The sequence below is a fragment of the Tiliqua scincoides genome, chromosome 3 (genome assembly GCF_035046505.1).
Source record: "Tiliqua scincoides isolate rTilSci1 chromosome 3, rTilSci1.hap2, whole genome shotgun sequence".
In the NCBI taxonomy this organism is placed as follows: Eukaryota; Metazoa; Chordata; class Lepidosauria; order Squamata; family Scincidae; genus Tiliqua; species Tiliqua scincoides.
The window spans coordinates 168,787,009-168,806,713 of NC_089823.1; the positions used below are offsets into that span (position 1 = coordinate 168,787,009).

The 19,705-nt window shown below is 40.5% G+C and overlaps 1 protein-coding gene across 1 annotated transcript in view; it reads right to left on the minus strand.

Moving 5' to 3' along the window:
- The window catches only part of MGMT (O-6-methylguanine-DNA methyltransferase), a 229,596-nt gene that overhangs the window by 165,545 nt on the left and 44,346 nt on the right, over window positions 1–19,705 (minus strand). Inside the window, exon 3 of the mRNA XM_066620619.1 lies at window positions 13,204–13,343. Within this exon, the coding sequence (XP_066476716.1) occupies window positions 13,204–13,343 (140 nt within the window). The remainder of the gene's footprint in view (window positions 1–13,203; window positions 13,344–19,705) is intronic.

Below are 19,705 nucleotides of genomic sequence, written 5' to 3' on the forward strand. Positions count from 1 at the left end.
GGCGCTGGGCCCTGTACCAGCAGGAGGATAACTCACCACCATTGGGGGGTAACTGAAACCGCTGGGTGGCAGTGTAGCCTCTGGGGGAGGGGAGACAAAGGAGTAGGACTGGCAAAGCTCTGCTCCACCATATCTTGAACTCTGTGTTGGACTGCAAATCCTGACAAAGTCTCTCAAGTCTGCAACAGCAAAATAGCCAGTGCAGACTTGAGAAGCCCCTTTGCAGATCTTGACATTTTCTCTGGGGGAAGGGGATGAAAGTCTCCTTCCGCTGGGGAAACTCCCAACAGCTTCCCAGCACCTACTGGATACAGCGGTAGCTACTTTGGTGCCGCTGCTCCAACGGGCACCAGGAAGCATAGGATTGAGCTGTAGGGAACCCTCAGAAACAGATGGTGGTTGCAGAGGATTTGCCAAAAATCTCACCCCTTGAATGAATGGAACTTCTAATCATAAGAGACCTTCTAAGGACACAACCCATTGACTGCAACATGACTGAGTCATAAAGAACGGAAATCTTGATTTTTCCAGACTCCTTTTCCATTCCTCTGAAGAAACACATAAACAGGAAGTACATAAATGTTAGACAGTGTCAATTTGAAGGAACCTGTATTAGGAAGACTGAGAAGTTTATTTCTGCATCCTCTTCCTTTATATTAGTTTGCATACTCTTCATTTTTTATACTGCAACTGCTAGAAACGGTTTTGAAAGTTTTCCAACATTTAAAATATGTTTAGGATTTTGCTCACTAAACAAGACAGTGTATACTTTCTGAGGTTATTTTTTGCCTATCATTCTTATACACTTCCATAAGAAGTGTATATTTCAAGGAAGATAAAGAGAAGCAAACAAGTTTCTGAAAGACATGCCGTCATAATCCAGAAGATACCCTCCACTTCACACTGAGGGATAAATCTTAAAACCCTGAGGATATCTGCATAAATGAAGAGCGGCTGAACAACTTCAAGAGTTACAAGTAATATTTTCTTGAAGAACACATGTGACCTACAAGAATTGATAGAGGACCCCAACCATGACCAACAGAAATTGCAAATAGCAACAAATCTAAGAGACTCAGAGCCTAGGCTCTAAAACAAGTGGACAAGACTGCTCAATGGAAATGAGATTATTTCAAAGAAGTTAAACTTGAATGCAAATCGATATATTTTCCAGGCATTATTCTCATGGATCAAGTCCAAATAAAACTAGAAGAATATCCCTTGGAATGGAAGTGTAATCCAAGAATAAATGAATCTTGACTAGCCAGGGTAGTACACAGAAACACCATTAGCTTAGATACCCACATTCTATACAGCACTGTTTCTCAAACTGTGGGTCGTGACCGGATCTTTGGTGTGTAGTGATAGGCTGATGTCTGCCATCTTGGAATAGGGCAAGTGAGCTGGACGGCACCATCCTGGAAGCTGGCGAACCTGGGCACTGCCATTTTTCAGCAAGGCTGTAGAGTACCTTCAGAACTGAAGAACTGCTGGGGTGAGTGAGTGCAGGAGTATGTCAAATGGGATGGGGAAAAAGGGGGAGTAAATTAAGCAAGATGGTGATCTGCAGAAATACCTGAAACGGAGGGAGTGAATTAAGCAAGTTGGTGATCTCCATGAGTGTGTGAAATGGGGTGGGGAAAATGGGGAAGTTAATTAAGCAAGCTGGTGCTCTGCAGGAGTATGTGAAGTGGGGTGGGCAAACTGGGGCAAGGGAATTAAGCATTCTAGTGATCTGCAAGGGCATGTGAAATGGGCTAAAAGAACTGAGGTGATGGCAATGGTGGTGGTTGTTCTGGCAGCTGCCCTTTCTTTAAAAAAAACAAAAACACACAGACTGCCTGTTGGGACAGTGAGAATGTTACACTGTTCTCAGAGAGCATTTTGAGGAAAATTTCTTCTACTTTTCCCTCCTCCCCCCAGTTCTTCTCCCCTCTCTCTCCCCTACTGCCAAATTCCCAGTTTTCCATCTCCAAGTCCCCCTGGGTAACCTTCTGATTTCCTGCCTGCTTCCATCCTTGCTTACATCATTACACCTCTCCTTTCCTGAATCCCGCCTAACTTCTACCTAGAAACCACCTGAAATTGTTTAGAACTGGAGGTGGGAAGGTGCATTTGCTGATCTTCTGCAAGAAAGTCTCTGAAACGCAAGGCAGAAATCTGTCCTTGTGCTCTCCTTTGCAGCCTCGCTGGTTTGTGCACAAGACAGTTTTCAAAGCCTGACTTGAGATTGGTGCAGTAGGAAGCCCTTAATTGCTAGTGTGGCTCTGATGAGCTGGTTGCAATTGCTTTCATTTTTCTAGGTTCCCAGCTCATGAAATTGTGGCTTACTATGGTTCTAATAAGTTGAGATGCTGAAATTCTTCCAAACTGCATATTTGCTCTGGCAACCCTGCAGTCCAGGATATTATTTTGTTGTATAAATGTTGTGAATAGGTTTTTTTTTTCTTACACTTTGCTATTAGAAACAGGTTGAGAAATTACCCAATAAAAACTAATAAAATGCAATGAGATACTCTCATATATCTTAATACATGTGGCATTGACTGTATTAAAGGGAGATGTCACTTCCTGTTTGATGACATCACTTCCAGCTCTTGCTTCACAATGAGGACACTTCATTTTTGATGAGAAATTACCCAATAAATTGAGGTTGAGGTTGAGAAATTACCCAATAAAAACTAATAAAATGCAATGAGATACCCTCATATATCTTATTTATTTATTTATTATTTATTATTAATACATGTGGCATTGACTGTATTAAAGGGAGATATCACTTCCCGTTTGATGACATCACTTCCAACTCTTGCTTCACAATGAGGACACTTCGTGTTTGATGATGTCACTTCTAGCCATGACATCACTTCCTGGTTGATGACATCACTTCCAGTGGGTCCCAGACGGATTGTCATTCTCAAAAGTGAATCCCATGCTAAAAAGTTTTAGAACCACTGCAGTATACTGGGTATATTTAAAAAGCAGCTTATTTCTTCAATGGTTTATGTCAACTCCAACTTATAAGAAGACCAGGCATTTTAACAAACCATGCCTAACATTTATAATAATAATAATAATAATAATATACAGTATTTATATACCGCCTTTCTTGGTCTTTATTCAAGACTTTATTCAAGGCGGTTTACACAGGCAGGCTTATTAAATCCACGCAGGGATTTTTACAAATTGAAAGAAGGTTCTCTCTTTCAAGAACCACCACATTCAAGCTGTTACACTCCGATCTGGTTTAACATTCTGGCCTCCATCCTCCCACGCTCCGAGCAGATGGAACAGCTCAGCTGCAGCTTGCCAGCTGCTTCAAGGTCGCACGGTGCCGGTGGCCTCGAACTGGCGACCTTGTGGATGTTAATCTTCAGGCAAATGGAGGCTCTACCCTCTAGACCAGACCTCCTGCCCTTAGAGCACTTATAAAGTGCTCTAAGCATGCAAAATGTAAAGTACTTCACCTGTATTACTTTGATACAATCTTTACAACCATCTTGTAAATCAACTATCTTCATGCTCATATTGGAGCTGGGAAGCTAAGACTGAGAAGCTAAGGACACCAAGTGATAACTCATGGAATGGTGAGTTCTGAAACAGGAAAATCCTGATTCACAGCTCAATCTCAGTCTACCTTATACTAATATTCATTTTATATGCTACTCCCAAAACATGAAAGCACCAAGCTAACAAGCATTCTAGCTGAATTCATAGGAGCTTGTCTGAAAGTAGGAAAATAAATTGTAAGTAATAATAAACTATAACCTCTTCTGGGGCAGGGGAAGGGTGTGAATGACAGCACTTTTTGATCCAGGTTCTGTCAAGTGAGCCAAGCTGGCTGTGGTTTTGGTTTCCTCTCCTGAGCTGTAGCCAAAGTTTGTTCCTCTTCATGCCAGGAAACTTAAGTTCTTTACTGACTATATGCCCTTCCCGATTGCCTTTCCCCTTCCCTTATTGAAGCTTCCTTCCCCATAACCCTAGCTAAGAAGGGGAAAGGAAGGAAGGATAAGAGTACTGCTGGGTTCTCTGTGGTTTCCTGATTGCCTGGCAGAGTGAGACTGAGGAGAGAAGGGAGCCACTTCCCTCTGGTATTTAACTGCATGTGATCCCGCCTGACTACCAAGAGGAGGAAATTCCTAGTAGTAGAGAAGGACTCATCTCGAAACCACAGAAGAAACTGCCTGCTGTGGTTGTAAAGAGAAAAATAAAATCCACTTTTAGGCTCAATCCTATCCAGATTTCCAACACTGATGCAGTTGTGTCAACAGAGCATGTACTGCATCCTGAGATGATGGTGGGCAGAAACTAAGGCCTCCTCAAGGTAACGGAACAAAGCTGTATTAGTGCTGGAAAGTTGGATAGGATTGGGTCCTTAGAGTGCGTGCACACACAATAACCTTTGTGTGTGTGTAGCTGATCATGAATGTGTCACAACGGGAAGTGGTAAAAATATTCATTTCCACAGGAATTCCTAACTCTCACCAAGTGAGAACTCTTTGGATATGAGGTTCATTTCCGAGAAGCAGGTTTGTGTATAGCCAAGTCAGGTAAGCACAATGTGAATGGTGGTTGGAAGCATGTTTTGGAAATTAAACTAGAAAATTCTTCAGTGTTCTATTTCTCGATTATCTACTATAAGATTCTTGATATAAATATGGTTCTGCTGGTTCAACATCAACTTAATTCCCAAATATTTCATCATGTCACAATCTATAAATTGTGCAGTATTTTTAATTAGCTCTCTCTCTTTACTTGGCAGCCATCAAGCTGAATTTTTCCCAATTGATTGTGCTGCTAATAAACCTGCCAGACTTGTCAATCAGTTTTTGTATTGTTGTCACTGATGCTCATAGTATTTTTGCTAATTAAAAATCTATCTTAGCACATATTGTGCTTTAATAAGGAGTCAGGATATAAAACTCATAGCTGTGGGTCATAAAATGTAAATAGCAAGTGACAAAGTAGTGTTGGAAATGAATGATTTGCAGGCCAGTATACCCTAAGGACAAAAGAACTCACCTTCAACTTTTCTTATGCCGGAAAACACCAACACTTTAAAAAACGCTATTTATTTAAGCTACACAATATTATTTTTATATATCTGTTCAGTCCGAGTTATCTAGTTTATAAAGATGAAAAAAGGAGGCTTGTTGTCCTTGACTCTTGGCGAAAAAATAATGGAAAAATTAAATCCCAACATTTTATTTTCAAGAGAAGACAGCAAACTGGAAAGATAACTGACTGGAACAGTTCAACAAATTAAATACAGTATGAATGAAGATCCATAAGAGGAACAGGTGGCTACAGCTGTGTTGAGCAGCAGCACCCAAACTTGTGACCGCTATGCACCCGGAACGCAGACCCCATCCAGACCGCAGTTTGCACAGCTCATCATCTGGGTAGGCTTGGGTGTATGTCTGTTTCCCAGCATTCCAGAACGCTGCACGACAGGACATCCGGGCAGACATAACTGCCCAGAGCATCCTGGTGCCCAGGTCCACCCAGATGACAAGCTGTGCAGGAGTGGAATGGTAAGGTCCGCTCACTGGGCAGTTAGGTTTGTCTGAATCCCAGATCTGGTCCCCGGGCTAGGGTTTGAGCGGGCATGGCGTAGAGAACTCAACAACAGTTCTCTCATTAAAAGCTTATCTATCCTGTGGAGTTTAGAGAAAGCATAACTGCTGAAAAAATTCTTAAAGTGACAAGACAAAAAAACTGAAAAAAGACTGAAAGGAGAAGTCCTCATCACTCCATAAGAAAGAGCCTATCAATACACAAAATGAGTTCCGCATTAAGATGAACTTGGAAAACATTTGGAGACAATGTACTATCAGCGGTTCTCAAACTTTTCAATTTCCGGAGCTCTTTACACTTCTAAAAGGAGTCTTGTGGAGCCCCTTCAGCACTTGGGCAGTCTTGGGGAGCCCCAGAGCACTGGCACATGCACAGAGTGGTGCAGTATGGGGCAGACAGCGGCCGCTTATGGTATGTTTGTGGAGCTCCTGAGCTCCTAGAAGTATACTTTGAGAAACATCACACTAAATAAACGTGGCACTTTTTGCCCTGGAATACTTTACTGTTGCCCTTTCCAGATGTACACAAGATCTGCTCATGAGCAAGTAAGCCAGTCTGCAGGCTGGGATACTAAATCTGCTAGATAAAAGGTGTCTCCAACACAAAGCCAATTTCTCTCTGCTTCAGTTTTTCATCAATCGCAGAACTTTTGACTTGTAAAAGGTTCTGTTTCAAATGGGAAGCTGAAGCCTTGCCTACTAGCCAACTTATTGAAGTTGTTCCTTCATGCAGTTATCAATTCAAAGAAACTCCATTTCATGGAAGTTGGATACTTGTCCAAATCTAGCAAAGCAAAAGGAAAATCACTTCCTGTCCAAAACAACTTGTCAAAAGATCAGTTACTCGACCTGGAATCTGGTGAAAACAGCACCAGCCTTTTCTGGGGAACGTTCCACACCTTGCAACAGGTGCGAGAATGAGAAAGAAAGGTGTTATGAAAAGACACAAGAAATGTCCAAACCTTACTAAATATCAGTTAATTCTCATCTTTAAAAGAAACTTTTGTTCATTACAAGAAATGTAGCAATCTAAGACCTTGATTTTGGAAACTGATAAACATAAGAGACTTTGATCATAAATATTGCAATTATAAATTTTTACTGTAGAAAAACAGTGCCAACCTAACAAAGAAAAAAGTCCTTGACCAAAATATCCGAGGATATTAAACTGAGACGTAATCTACTGATGCAAATCATTACATCTATTTGCATTTGCTTACTGAACCCTAACACAGAAATTAAACTACATAGAGTGGGGGAAAAGAGAGCTGGTTGTGCATGGTTAAAAGGAGACATCTTGGAGAATCCAAGCTCTTTCATTAATTTCTCCACTTCCCCTCATTAACAAGTAAAATGTTTTTACTGCTTGAAAAGTTTTAATAAATAGGAAAATGCAGGGCAGCCAACATAAGTTTTTAATGCAATTTACAAAAGCTTTTAATATTTTTACATACATTAATGAAAAAGCTAAATTTTATAAGATTTCTTCTGTGAAGGAAATAAATACTACATTCACAATTATGAATCTCTTATAAATTTTTAACTCTTCAATTTCATGTGCTACATCAATTAACAAGTCAATTAAATGAACATATAGAAACTTGGCTACTTTGAAACATGTGTCATCCCTTCAGTTCTCCTTCGAAACAGTTTTAATTTTTCTTATGAAAAAGACCCAGAAGACGAAGGCTGAAAGACCCAGATTCAAATTCCTAGTCAGTCATGAATCTCACTGTGTCAGGCAAGCTAGATAAGATTCAGAAAATATTTTGTGAAGGAAAAGGTCTCCAGGAATGCAATCCTCCAAGGGCAACTTTCAGTTTATGCTCCCATGTAAAAAATATTTGGAGTACTCCAACAGCTACTGCTCTAACCTGAAATAAGCAAGAAGCCACATGACTATTTGTTGTTTTGCTTGAAGCAGTTAACATAAAAACTTCTGTAGAATTTTATGATAAATAGCATTTTACCCAAACCTAGTCTCTCTACCAATATAGCACAGCTTGCTTTCTGGCAACAACACTTCAGCATAAACCACCTGACAGAACTACAAAGTCTGGTGCCTCTCATTTCACACATATCAGAATGCTGTACACTAGTCAGAAATCTTCGTATGTGCTTTATCTCACATATTGCTTCCCTACCCTTTTTAAAAAGAATGTAAGTTGTAGCTTCAAACCCATCTTGCTACCAAAACTTATTGCCAACACATGGCTGTTGTCAAAAGCAGCAGCCTTGCACTTCCTCTTTCATATCATAAAATGCATGATATGGCATTATGTGCTGCTCCTACAAGCAGTAGCCAACAGTGTGGACAGAAAGTGAAAACCTCCATACTAATTTCCCTTCCACACAGTCCAATTTCTGTTCCTTACTTGGTGGTACAACAGCCAGTAGAAAAGTTCTGAGAAGACTTGGCTACAAGTCCCTATCTTTGTCACAGACAGGCACTGCTCTCCTGAGGAAAGCATTTTTTATTCCCCCGAAAAATGACAGCTCTCTGAGGTTGACCTGGGAATCAGCTTATTTGATTCTCCAGCTGTCCATAGTAATTCCCCTTCAAATGCACATTGCTTGACTTCCCAAGAGAATAGCTTTGACCAAAACCTAGGATCTCTGCTGAGTTTACCTTACACCTGGTCACTGGTCCAGTCCATTCACCTGACACAGGAGTAGAAAATTTGAGTGCCCATTAATCTCAAACTAGCCTAACAGGATTAGGGGCTAATCCTGACAAAATGGGATGAAAGAAAACTGACCAGCTGTGCTAAGTGGTGAGAGATGAATGTTGCAAGATGTGTACTGCAGGCTGAGATGTTAGCCAAGCCAGATGAAAACCATGATGCTGTCCATCTAGGAAAGGGTATATTTCTAAAAAATCTCCAGAAAGATTCCGATTAAAATACATGAACTTATAGTCAGGGAAATTTTATTTGAATCTGTTTTGTACTTAAATTGGTATCTTGAATGCAAGTATAGAATTTGACCCTCGTCCCATTTTTTTATTTCTAAATAAACCTATTTCTTTTGTTGTGATTAATAACAATCCTGCTTAGTTCTTAATTTAAACCAAAGAACCAATTTAAACCAATTTAAACCAAAAGAGCAATCAGCATTCCATCTTGCATAACCTTGCCCATTCTGACCTACCTGGAGAAGGTTGAATTGTGTGATTTTGTTGGAATATGAGAGTGAGAAAGGAGAGAAGCAAAGCAAGGATGTCAATGAAGACATTCCCAGCCCTTCTCCCTCCTCAGATAACTCAGTTTGTGGGCTGTTGACAGACAGACAGACAGACAACAGCTGGGTGGGAGGCTTCCTTCACTGGTGACAGCTTGATCTATCTCATGCATGACAGTAGCATGTTGTATGCATGATTTTTTACATGATCCAAGGCGGAGAACAACAACAGAGAAGAAAGTGGTCCTTCAACGCTATCCTGGAGATTGACATACACGCATACCCAACATACTAATCTTTTGCAAGCGTGGGAACTTTTTATATGGCAGAGTCTGAACTGGTACACTCCAGACACTGGTTTTCAACTTACGTTTATGAGAACTCAATCTCATAGGTTTCTCAATACTTGTTATTTTATTGCCACACTTTGAATTTGTTCAAAGAATAAACTATTGGATAGCTTTATATTGAGTTATTCTGGTTAAATACAAGTATGTTTGAAAAACAGCAGAGTTTATTCACTGCACATATCAAATGGACCAACATCTGTAATTACTATGCAAAATCACCAGCTTACAAAACAGTGCAGGCAGATATGGGAAGAATACACACTCCGAAGGGCTGAATTTGTGCTATTTTGAAGGCCTTAATAGGATTGCCAAACTTTTTTTCCCTTGCAGTTTTTGGTATTATGCTGAGCTTTTAAAAAAATGTTACCTCCAGCAAAAAGTTGTGTTTTTCCCCCCACTTTGATCATCCAGCTATAAGTATAAACAATCCTATAGTTATCATCCAAAAAGCCATCAGGAGAAAAACTAGCCCAGTTTATTTTTAATAAAAGGAGGATCATAGTATATAATAACTCTTCCTGCCATATCCATTGAATCTCCTGAAATAGAGATTGATGTCTAGATATTTCTAGCGAGGGAAGTAATATTTCTCTAACATACATTTTTAGTATTCTGTTGCATTTTGAGAAAAGTACCAGGGCATTGCCTATCTAATCCCACCACTAAGAATCTGCATTTTAATCTCTGCATCTCATCCATTAGTTAAAGAGAGAGAGAGAGAGAGAGAGAGAGAGAGAGAGAGAGCGAACCAAATACCTGAACATTTGCTTTAGAAGTTGGTGTAGCACTGATATACAAGTCCTTGTTTTCTGCTAATTATGCTTCATAAGGCTTTCACATTTTTCCATCTACCAGGTCAAAAAGTATTATGGGTAGGAAATGAGAGGGCTTGAAACTGCAAGGTTAAAATAAACTACAATTCATAGAATCTGATCATCTTCCTTACAAACTGTCAACCCTCACCCCTCCCATTACAGTACATCCCTTTTTCAACTACACAGACCACTGCCACACAATAAAACTCCTGCTCCAGTAAGCTTATTATTGTAATAGGACACAACAAGTAGATACAGATGTCCAGGTAATACAGAACCATAGGCTTTCATATTATAAAGAGCAAAAATTATTGGAGCAGCAAGACTCCTTATACACACATTATTATATTGGGTATCAACCTGCTTTAAGTAGCATTCCCTTGTCAACAGTTATCACATTTGAATCTTACTATTATTAAAATGAAAAAGAAATGCAGATATATATGAAAAGAAAAAACTGAAGTCCTCTGTTGCTGACCTGAAAAGGTTGAAAACTGTACCACAAAGGAAAAAAACTAGCTCAGTGAATAAATCTCCTCATTTTGAATCACCAAACATGCTGAACAAAATCTGAACTTCTCTATCTTCCTCAACAAGATACTCCAAGCTCAAGGTGGCTCTTTCACTATGTGCATAAAGACATCTTTGGAGCAAAATCAATGTTTGCTCCACTTGTAGGAGGTTTAACTGATGTTCATTCACGAGTGCTGAAGACTCCCTTGTGTCGCAAACAAGGAGACTTGGAGTGAGAGCTTTCTAAATGCTTCATCTACTCCAACCAGCTAGGGAGGGGAAGATGACTTTCTGGAAGAAGGCACAGGATAAGAAGATTTAAAAGTAATAACATGGATTCCATCAGGAGCAGGCATTGCAAGACTTATAATCCCTTGGTCATTAAAAACACTACACACAGAGAAGATTCAGCTCTGCTACTGACTTGCTGAAATGAAAAGTGATTATCAGGACAAAGGCACACATAACCTTCACTGTTACTACTCTGGAGGTTTCTGAACACCAACTGTTATGAGAAAATGAACCAATTATGACTGGCAAACAATTCTTATAAATATTTCTGCAATGAGAAATATTTTAAGATCAATTTCAGTGTTGTTTAATAAAAACCACTCCATGTTTCGTTAATAACTAAAATAATCAGTGGAAAAGGACACCTATATAGGTGAGCAAAATGACAAAATAAAGCTGTATCTCAAAAGCAACTGGCATGTTAATTCTCCAGGAGGCATTGTAGGTAATGCTCATGCAGAGACAGCATTATTTCTATTGGCAGAGAGCCAGAAAGCGCATATATATATATATATATATATATATATATATATATATATATATATATATAAATATATATATATATATATATAAAACTTTATTCTTATTTATAGATGAGGAACAGCATAAACAATCACTACCGCTCACTTTTAACTGAAGATTATTCCAACTGGTATCTGTAATAAAGGTGACTCTAAGAGCCATATACAACAACTTTACTATAGAACCTGATCCTGCATAGTAGAATGAGCCTCATTTTTTCACGAATACAAATAAATATGTTCACAAATACCTTTTTGCCTTAGCAAAACTGGTAAAAGCAGTTGAGGCCTGCAAAGCAGAAGACATGGCTTTGAAGCTTTTCCTTAGTGCTAATTCTCTTTTTGCTGGCTGGTTGGCAACCTTCAGTCTCGAAAGACTATGGTATAAGCCTACAGCACCGGTATTCCCAAGCGGTCTCCCATCCAAGTACTAACCAGGCCTGACCCTGCTTAGCTTCCAAGATCAGACAAGATCGGGCATGTGCAGGCTAACTGTTTAAATCATTGGGATCTCTAGGAAGTTTTCCACCACTTTTTCTCCTATGACATCAGCCCCTAGAGCAGTGATTCCCAAACTGGTGGGTCACGACTCACCAGGGGAACCTGAAAAGGCCATTCCTCCTTAAGGGGAATGGCCCAGAAATCGGCAGCAACACAGTTGGGATGATCATACTGCTGCCAGGAAGAAAGGGGTTTTTTAAACTTATCTGGGGATCTCTAAGGCTCTCTGGAGGGTCTGGAGAGCCTGCAACCCCCTCTGCAGCCCTCCCAGAAGCTCCAAATTGCTGTTAAAAAGAAAAACACTTCCAGTTTGTCACAAAACTGGAAACAGCTTTTTTTTTTATTACAGCACTTTGAAGCTGCTGGGATGGCTGCAGAGGGGATCAGGCTTCCCAGACACTCCTGAAAGCCAAAGCGACCCCCAAGTATGTTTTTAAAACCCTTCCATCCCCGTCAGCAGCACTATCGATCCTATCATGTTGCTGCATCTCCCCTTCCCTGCTCCCTCCCCTGCAAACATTTACAGGGTTCCCAAAATCCGGGTAGGACTTTTGGAACCACTGCTTTAGAGTCAAGTCTATGACCTTGGACTACATCCACACAAATGCTGGGAGACTAAAGGAACATGGGGCCTAGGGATATTACTCAACTCAACCTACCCATCAAATATGAGGAATATATGAACTCCCCTCATGCATCAAGCTAGTGCCCAAAGCAGGTCAAGCCTCATACCATATCAGTCTCAGATTCACTTCATTCCGAGCCACACAGGAAGAATTTAAGACTTGGTCCACCTCAATATCCCTCTATTCTAGACTTTAGAACAGTGGTTCCTAACCTGTGGTTCAGGGACCACAAGTGGTCTGTGAGACCCTGAGAAGTGGTCCCTGAGGTCTCAGGGATCACCTTTGATCACTTCATTGTGTTTTCCAAGCACCGACAACTCACCACAAAGCTTGGAAAAGCATTGCACAGACTTTAGCTTCCAGAACAATGCCCCACTGACTTCAAAAGCACTCACTGCTTTCTTAGATTCTCCAGGGCTTAGCTCAATAGAAGAAAAGGACCCCACATGTCTCCTCAGCCTAGCGAAGTGCAGGGTTTTTTTTTATCTTCTAACTCATGTTAAGGTTATCTTGCCAGATTAATAGATCTGATGCAAGTGGTGAGAACATTCCTGGAACATATTTGTTATCATATTTCGAATATCAAGGTGCAACAAAGAAAAGGAAGAACCAACACTCAGTAGCCAGTAGAAAAGCCAGCTAAGCACTCATCTGTTGTTCCAGGTCACAGTGTTCATCGGGAGTATAATATACATCAAAATAAAATTAAAAAGCTACTTCAATTGCAAAACTAATGCTATAAAGCAAATATCTGTCATTAAAATTATATCAAAAAGTTGTTACTTTCAACAGCGTGTACATGGAAGCATAATCAATGGGGACAAACCTACCCATTCTGGAGCACTGCATTTTCCTGAAGTTTGATTTCATGCACTCCTGTCTCACATCCATATATCTCGATGTTTCCTAAAGGACTGCTCAGGGTCACACACATCTTCTCACACTGAGTTTTTCCACAATTAAAAGAAGTCTGTTCAAAAGAGAAACACAATTACTTAAAACATATAAAATTTCCTTCACACTCTCTTTCATGCACTTGCAAGTTAGACTGCATTTGATGCACTGTTCCAAATGAGAGTTGGACATAGGAAAAGTTGGACACAATGGACCTGCATAGGTGCTGTGAAGAAACATATTTGCTTATATTAATATTCTGCTACAAGACAATCAAAACAATATATATATTCTAATAAAGAAACCATAGGAGTAATACAATAAGTAACCAATGATTAATAAATTAATAAATATGCAGAGATAACAACATAAAATAAGTCAATGGGCAATGACAAAATTCGAAGTTTAAAGAATACTTGATGAAGACATAACTACAGTGGGCTGCTGTAAAGGCGGATTTGGGATCCGCGGATTTCATTATCTACTGGCCCCAAAACCATGGGTTGGAGTTGGACACACATGCACCCTCCAAAGGTTATGGGATCTGTGCTCTGGTTGCCTCTGGAGGGTGTTCTGAGGGCCGAAGACGCTGCCTTCATAAGACCTCCCAAAGGCCTTCTGAGGGCAGCCTTCCTGGCCCTCAGAACATACTATGGAGGTGACTAGACCATAGCTTCTGTTGCCTCCAGAGGATTTCAGGGCCCCCAAAACCCACAGATTTTGTTATCTGCATGTTTCTTTATCCACAGGGGGTCCTGGAACAGAACCTCCGCAGATAACGTTGGATGCCCTTTAGTCACTTAAAAATTCCAGTAGGGTGGAACTGGCAGATCTCCCTGGAAGAGTGTTCCATAGTAAGGGTACCACAATAACAACACTCTGCTCTTGGAAAATGGCACCATTCCACCATTTTGTCCAGTACAGGGATACAAGTGAGAACAGTCACATCTTTTGGACCTAATATATACAGATCCATGGTGGTCATGAAATCCCTCCCCCCCCCCCCCGTTTACATGGAGAAGCCTCCTGAAAATTTTCACACAGCCATATCTTGCACTAAATCACGCTGCCTGTCCTACAGGACAGTGGCATAATTTTGGGGTTTCATGCTTCAAGGAAAAGTCAGCCATTTGGGCTTCCAATTACAGGCACAGATCCTTTGCCATTCATATACAAAGTCTGGTTATGTGTAAATTGGATGCCCAACGAGATGCCACACTCAAACCTTCCCCAAGAGGTGACATCACATCCATTTCCCCAATTTCCTAAACCCATTATCTTTTCCCACACACAAACTAAATGCCCAACTAAGCCCCTGAGAACCAGGCTGAGCCACTGAGAGGCATCCGTGCGCAAAAGATTAGATAAGACTAAGTCTCAAGTCTTAAAAGTATTACACTTCAGGTTACAGCCAGAAAATCCTATCAGAAGCCTGGTCAGACACTCCAAATTGTGTGTTCTCATTCCACCCCACTCTAGTGTGTTTGTGTATTGCTGCTTGTGCTGCATTATGAATTCCATCCTATTTGACTATCTTGGAATCTCGGTGTCATCCATCACCAGAAAGGCAATTTGCCACTTGCCTATCCTTTTGCTCCTCCTTCTCTTTCCTCCACTGTTTTCCCTCTTGAAGTTGTGGCTTAATACCCACTAAGGCACTCCACAAAATCTCCCTTAAAATTCCCCTCAAAAAAATGGCTTCCCTGCCTTGCAGACCTCCCACTAGCGTAACTAATTTTTAAAAGCACAGTATTGCTGTGCAAACTGTCACAAACAAAAAGATAGGCCACTTTGGCCTGGGTCTATCTTCCAGGAGGAAAGAATGAAGGAAGGCCATCAGGAATCCCCAATCCTTACCCCTGCAGCAGGACCTTTTTCTTCTCTCAGAAAGAAACAACTCCAGTCAGTGAAGTTCAAACAAAGAAAGCTTTACTGATTACAACATAGTAACATTATCCACAATGGACCCTTGGTATCTGCAGGGGATCCATTCCCAGACCACCCCCCTCAAGGATATCAATTTCCATGGATAATCCTTGGGGCCCGAAAACTGGAAGTACCTATCAGAAGCCTCTGGCTGGACTTCCAAGCGGCAGGGAGGTCATGCCCAGTCTTTCTGTGTCTCAGAAGACCCCCCCAGACATGACCAGAAAACACTTCCAGTTGCTTCCAGGAGGTCATGAGAGGCCCTCCAATGCAGCACTCGTATTTGATCAAACTTGCAGATAAGGAGGGCCCACTGTATTGCTTTCTTGATTCCTAATACACATGGACACCCATATTCTCAAAACCTCTATCCATCAGGGCTGGTCCTTAAAGTCTCCTACTTGGCCTAGATGCAGGCAGAAGAGTCCAGATAATGCAATAGCTGCAAACACAGGAGAAAAACCCTCTCCATCTTCTGGGTTCCATCTTTTATTATCCCATTTGCTGGCGTAGAGGGCTGTCTTCCCATCGGCCAGGCTCCATCCACAAAGCCCCTCCTCTACTTTCGAATCCCATCATCTGTCTGGGGTCATCTTGAACTGGAATCTTCCATGTCTCCTTAATGATTTTGGTGAGATTATTCACTCCTGTGGATGGCATTAACAGTGCCTTCTTATCAAAGGGCTAGCTGACTACAGGAGTTCCAAGCTTCTCATTAGGCACATCCTTGGTCTGCAGATACGTTTTTTGAGAACTCTGTTCTTCTTTGATGTCTGTTGCACCCTGTCTTCTGCTAAGGCTGTTTGGAGAGGTAATAAACTCAGCTTTCTTCCTTTTCTTGTTTCAGCTTCCTCCTACTGTCTGGTTCAGCCTAATCAATTATTTTCCTGTGTATTCTTGCCTAATTGCTACCCCAGCAAAGTTTAGCCAAAGTCCTTTTCAATAATGTGCTCAAATGAAGCCATATTAAAAGAATAAGGTCCTGGGCTACATTGTGGGAATGGTGGCTGTCTCCATTCTCACTGGATGTATCCACTCAACCAGATAACAGGGCTCCTAAAATCAAATACACTCAGAATACAATATGCCAACTGACAGAGTTTTTCACTCACACCTGCTGGATGAACAAAACGGCTGATGCCCCTTTGGCAGCAATACCACTGCTGGCGAACTCCTCTAATTTGTTGCACAGTGCAAAGATACAAAAACTGAAAAAATAAATCCTTGCCATTCTGGCTCCTGTTCCCGTAGTAAAGATTCTAGCTTGGAGAGAAGCTAGAGTTTGCATAACTGGATTTCACAGCAATTACACAACAGCAATATTTTGAACACTGTCATGATTAAATGGAAGTGTGGCATATCCTTAAGGGCATTTCTCTTGGCTTTCCACACTATTGGAAAGCCAGGGTGTATAGCATGCTCGGGGTCTGGTGGTGACAACATTCAAATGGCAATTCATTCCCTGACAGAAAGGGTGATCCTGATCACATGCTGCCTTCAAGATCATGCTCAATTTTGGCGGAATTTACCTGAAGCTAGGGAAATGGTTGGTTTTAATTGGGCATGGAAAAGAAATTGATTTTCATGGCTATTTGCAGATCAATCGAAAAATGAGATGAATTTTGTTTCATCCTTCCTTTTAACCTGTATAGATATTTAAATAGTAATGAACTGAACTAACATATCAGTGACGGCAAGGACTGCTCAATGCTAATAGCAGAAGCAGTAAAGTTTCTGCTTTGTGCTGTTCTGTGGTCATCACAAATCACCCTCTAGCACCACAGGCGTATTTTAAAATCTTGGCATTGATTCTTGTCTGCATCACAATTCACTTTTAGTTTTTCAGAGTCAAGGATGTCGCACAGAGACTAGAGAGAATTTACAGATCAACGGGACCTGGGATAGTCACATTCAAATCTCCAGTCTGTATTCATTTTTCATCTATAAAATGAGAGCAACACACCATGACCTACCTCACAAAATGGTTGCAAAAAATGAACCACTTCAAGGCATTTTTCATACCACAAGCAATAAATGTTATTTTAAAATATTTAGTGGGATGGGTCCAGCATCATGTCCTTTCTTCCTTACAACCTGATTATAGCTCAGCCTCTGCAGAACATATTCTACCTTCCTCCCAACTCTGCACCAAAGAGCAGAACATGCAAGATCTTTAGGAACAGGGGAAGTTGCTTTATATGGAGTCAGACCATTGGTTCATTTAGTACAGTATTATTGACACTTGACTGACAGAAGCTCTCCAGGGTTTCTGACAGGAATTTTTCCTCTGCATAACCTGGAGATGCTAGAGATTGAACATGGGACCTTCCGCATGCAAAGCAGATGAACTACCCCTCTAAACTACAGCCCCACTCCCTAAATTATTCTTTCTTGCTTGCTTATGTTAGGTAGAGCTGAGAATAGGCACCACTGCATCCTTACATCATATTTAACAACTGCAAAAATAAAACTATATATTTGCTTTGGGGGAGGGGTAACAGTGCGTGCATTTATATAAACAACACTGTAGCAATATTGAAAACAACGAACATGTGGAAAGGCACATATCCAGGGCATGTCTGGCACCTTGTTTTTATAGAATTCATGAATTGACACTTTTTAGCTACCATCATACAAGAAGCACAGACTTGTCTTACTCCTGAGCACTGTCAACAGTATACTAGCCCCTGCAACTTAAAACAAGATAATTTTACAGCTACCAACTAGACACAGAATGGTAGAGTGACAGTTTGTCATGAAGCAGTAAGGACTGTGGCAGTATGGTGTTGAGCATAAATGTCAGTTTTTAAACTGTTATGTCTTGGCAAGCATCAGCTTAAAATGTGTCATGCCATTCCAGAATCTCACTCTCTGTAGTACACTAAAGTTAGGTTAATCCCACCATCATTTTGCAAATTTGCAACCTGTTGGAGTAAGAAACAGAAATGATTGAATTCTATTACTTGTATGTCAGTTACAAGATGACTTAATTACCGTATAACAGTTGAATTAATTCTATATTCTATTAAAGCAATGAATAAGACTTGAGAATTATTTAGCAGTGGTGAAAAGGGATTGATTATTAGCCAGTGCATGGTCAGGTAAAATACGTGGAGATTGTGCCAGCCAACTAGAGATTTACTTTCAATGTTACCCATTAAGCCATCAAGTTAAGGCCATTATTGTGCTGTTCCAAGTTCACCAACCATTTGGGAATTATTCTTATTGCCCTTGAACTAATTCTGCACATTTTCAGTAGAGTTTTTTTTAGAGAAGGTTCAGAATGCCTTTAAAGGCAGAGACCTAAATACAATTTTTGCCTTTTCTAATTTATTCATTTATGGCTATACATTTCATATTTTTATCCACATTTCATACAAACTAAGCCCAAAGTCAGTGGGGCTATTGGCCACCTTAATCCACTGAAAGTGGGGGGAGGGGAGTTCCTAGTGGAAAAAATGAAGTTACTTTGAGCACATACTCTTCTATTGAAACCAGTAAGCTATATGCTTCCATAGTAATAAGAGAATTTGCAATTGTACAGGAAAAATCCCTTGGTATCTAGCTCAAGACCTTTCTAGGTCTTCTTTCAAATCTTTTTCTTCCTTTTACTCAAAATCATAGTGTGCAGAAATATTAGCAGAAACCACCAAGTCAACTTGTCAACAGCCCAATCCTATGACTACTCAGAAGTAAGTTCCACCACTACAGCTCTAAGCTTTAAGAACTGAAATTTAATACACTTTCTTGACAGCAAATACTACTGAAATCTGTGGGACTTAGTTCCGGGAAAATGGTTAGCAATTGTTTTAAGGTCAGCATTATCAGCAATTAACAATCCTTCAAAGTGGTGGTTCCTAAACTTTTTCAACTGGCGGCTCCTTTAACTTACTGGGCCATTAGCTGCAGCTCCCCAATAGGGCTACAATCCTATACATTTTATAGGGTGGTAGGTTTTTCACGAGGATTCTGCAGCTCCCCTGGCAGTTTTTCACAGCTCCCTGGGAAGCCATGGCTCAGTTTGGGAACCACTGCATTAAAGATTCGCAACTTCAAGTTGGACCTTTGGTCTATCCACCTTAAAATCCTCTACCCTGACTAACAGCTGCTCTCTGGGGTTTCAGACCACTACACCTCTGCCATAGTTTTCATCTATTTCACATGACCCTGCAGGATATTTAATAGAAAAAAAGTCCAATTAAACTTTCCGAGTCATGTACTATTTGGACCCTAATCTGCCCCATGAATTGTGCCAACAATTCATACATACTTATGGGGCAGCATCTACATGTCCAGATAAATATCCAATAAGTACTTGATTATATCTTACCTTAACATTCTTACTGGAATATAGGCACTCACATACAACATTCATGCAGCATTATCAGCATTATTACAGTAAATATGCAAACACAATGTAAGGAGGAAAATGAAAAGTGCATGGTCCTTTAATTCTTCATAGTTCAACACCAAATCAGTTTATGATACACTACTATTTACAATGTTAGTTCT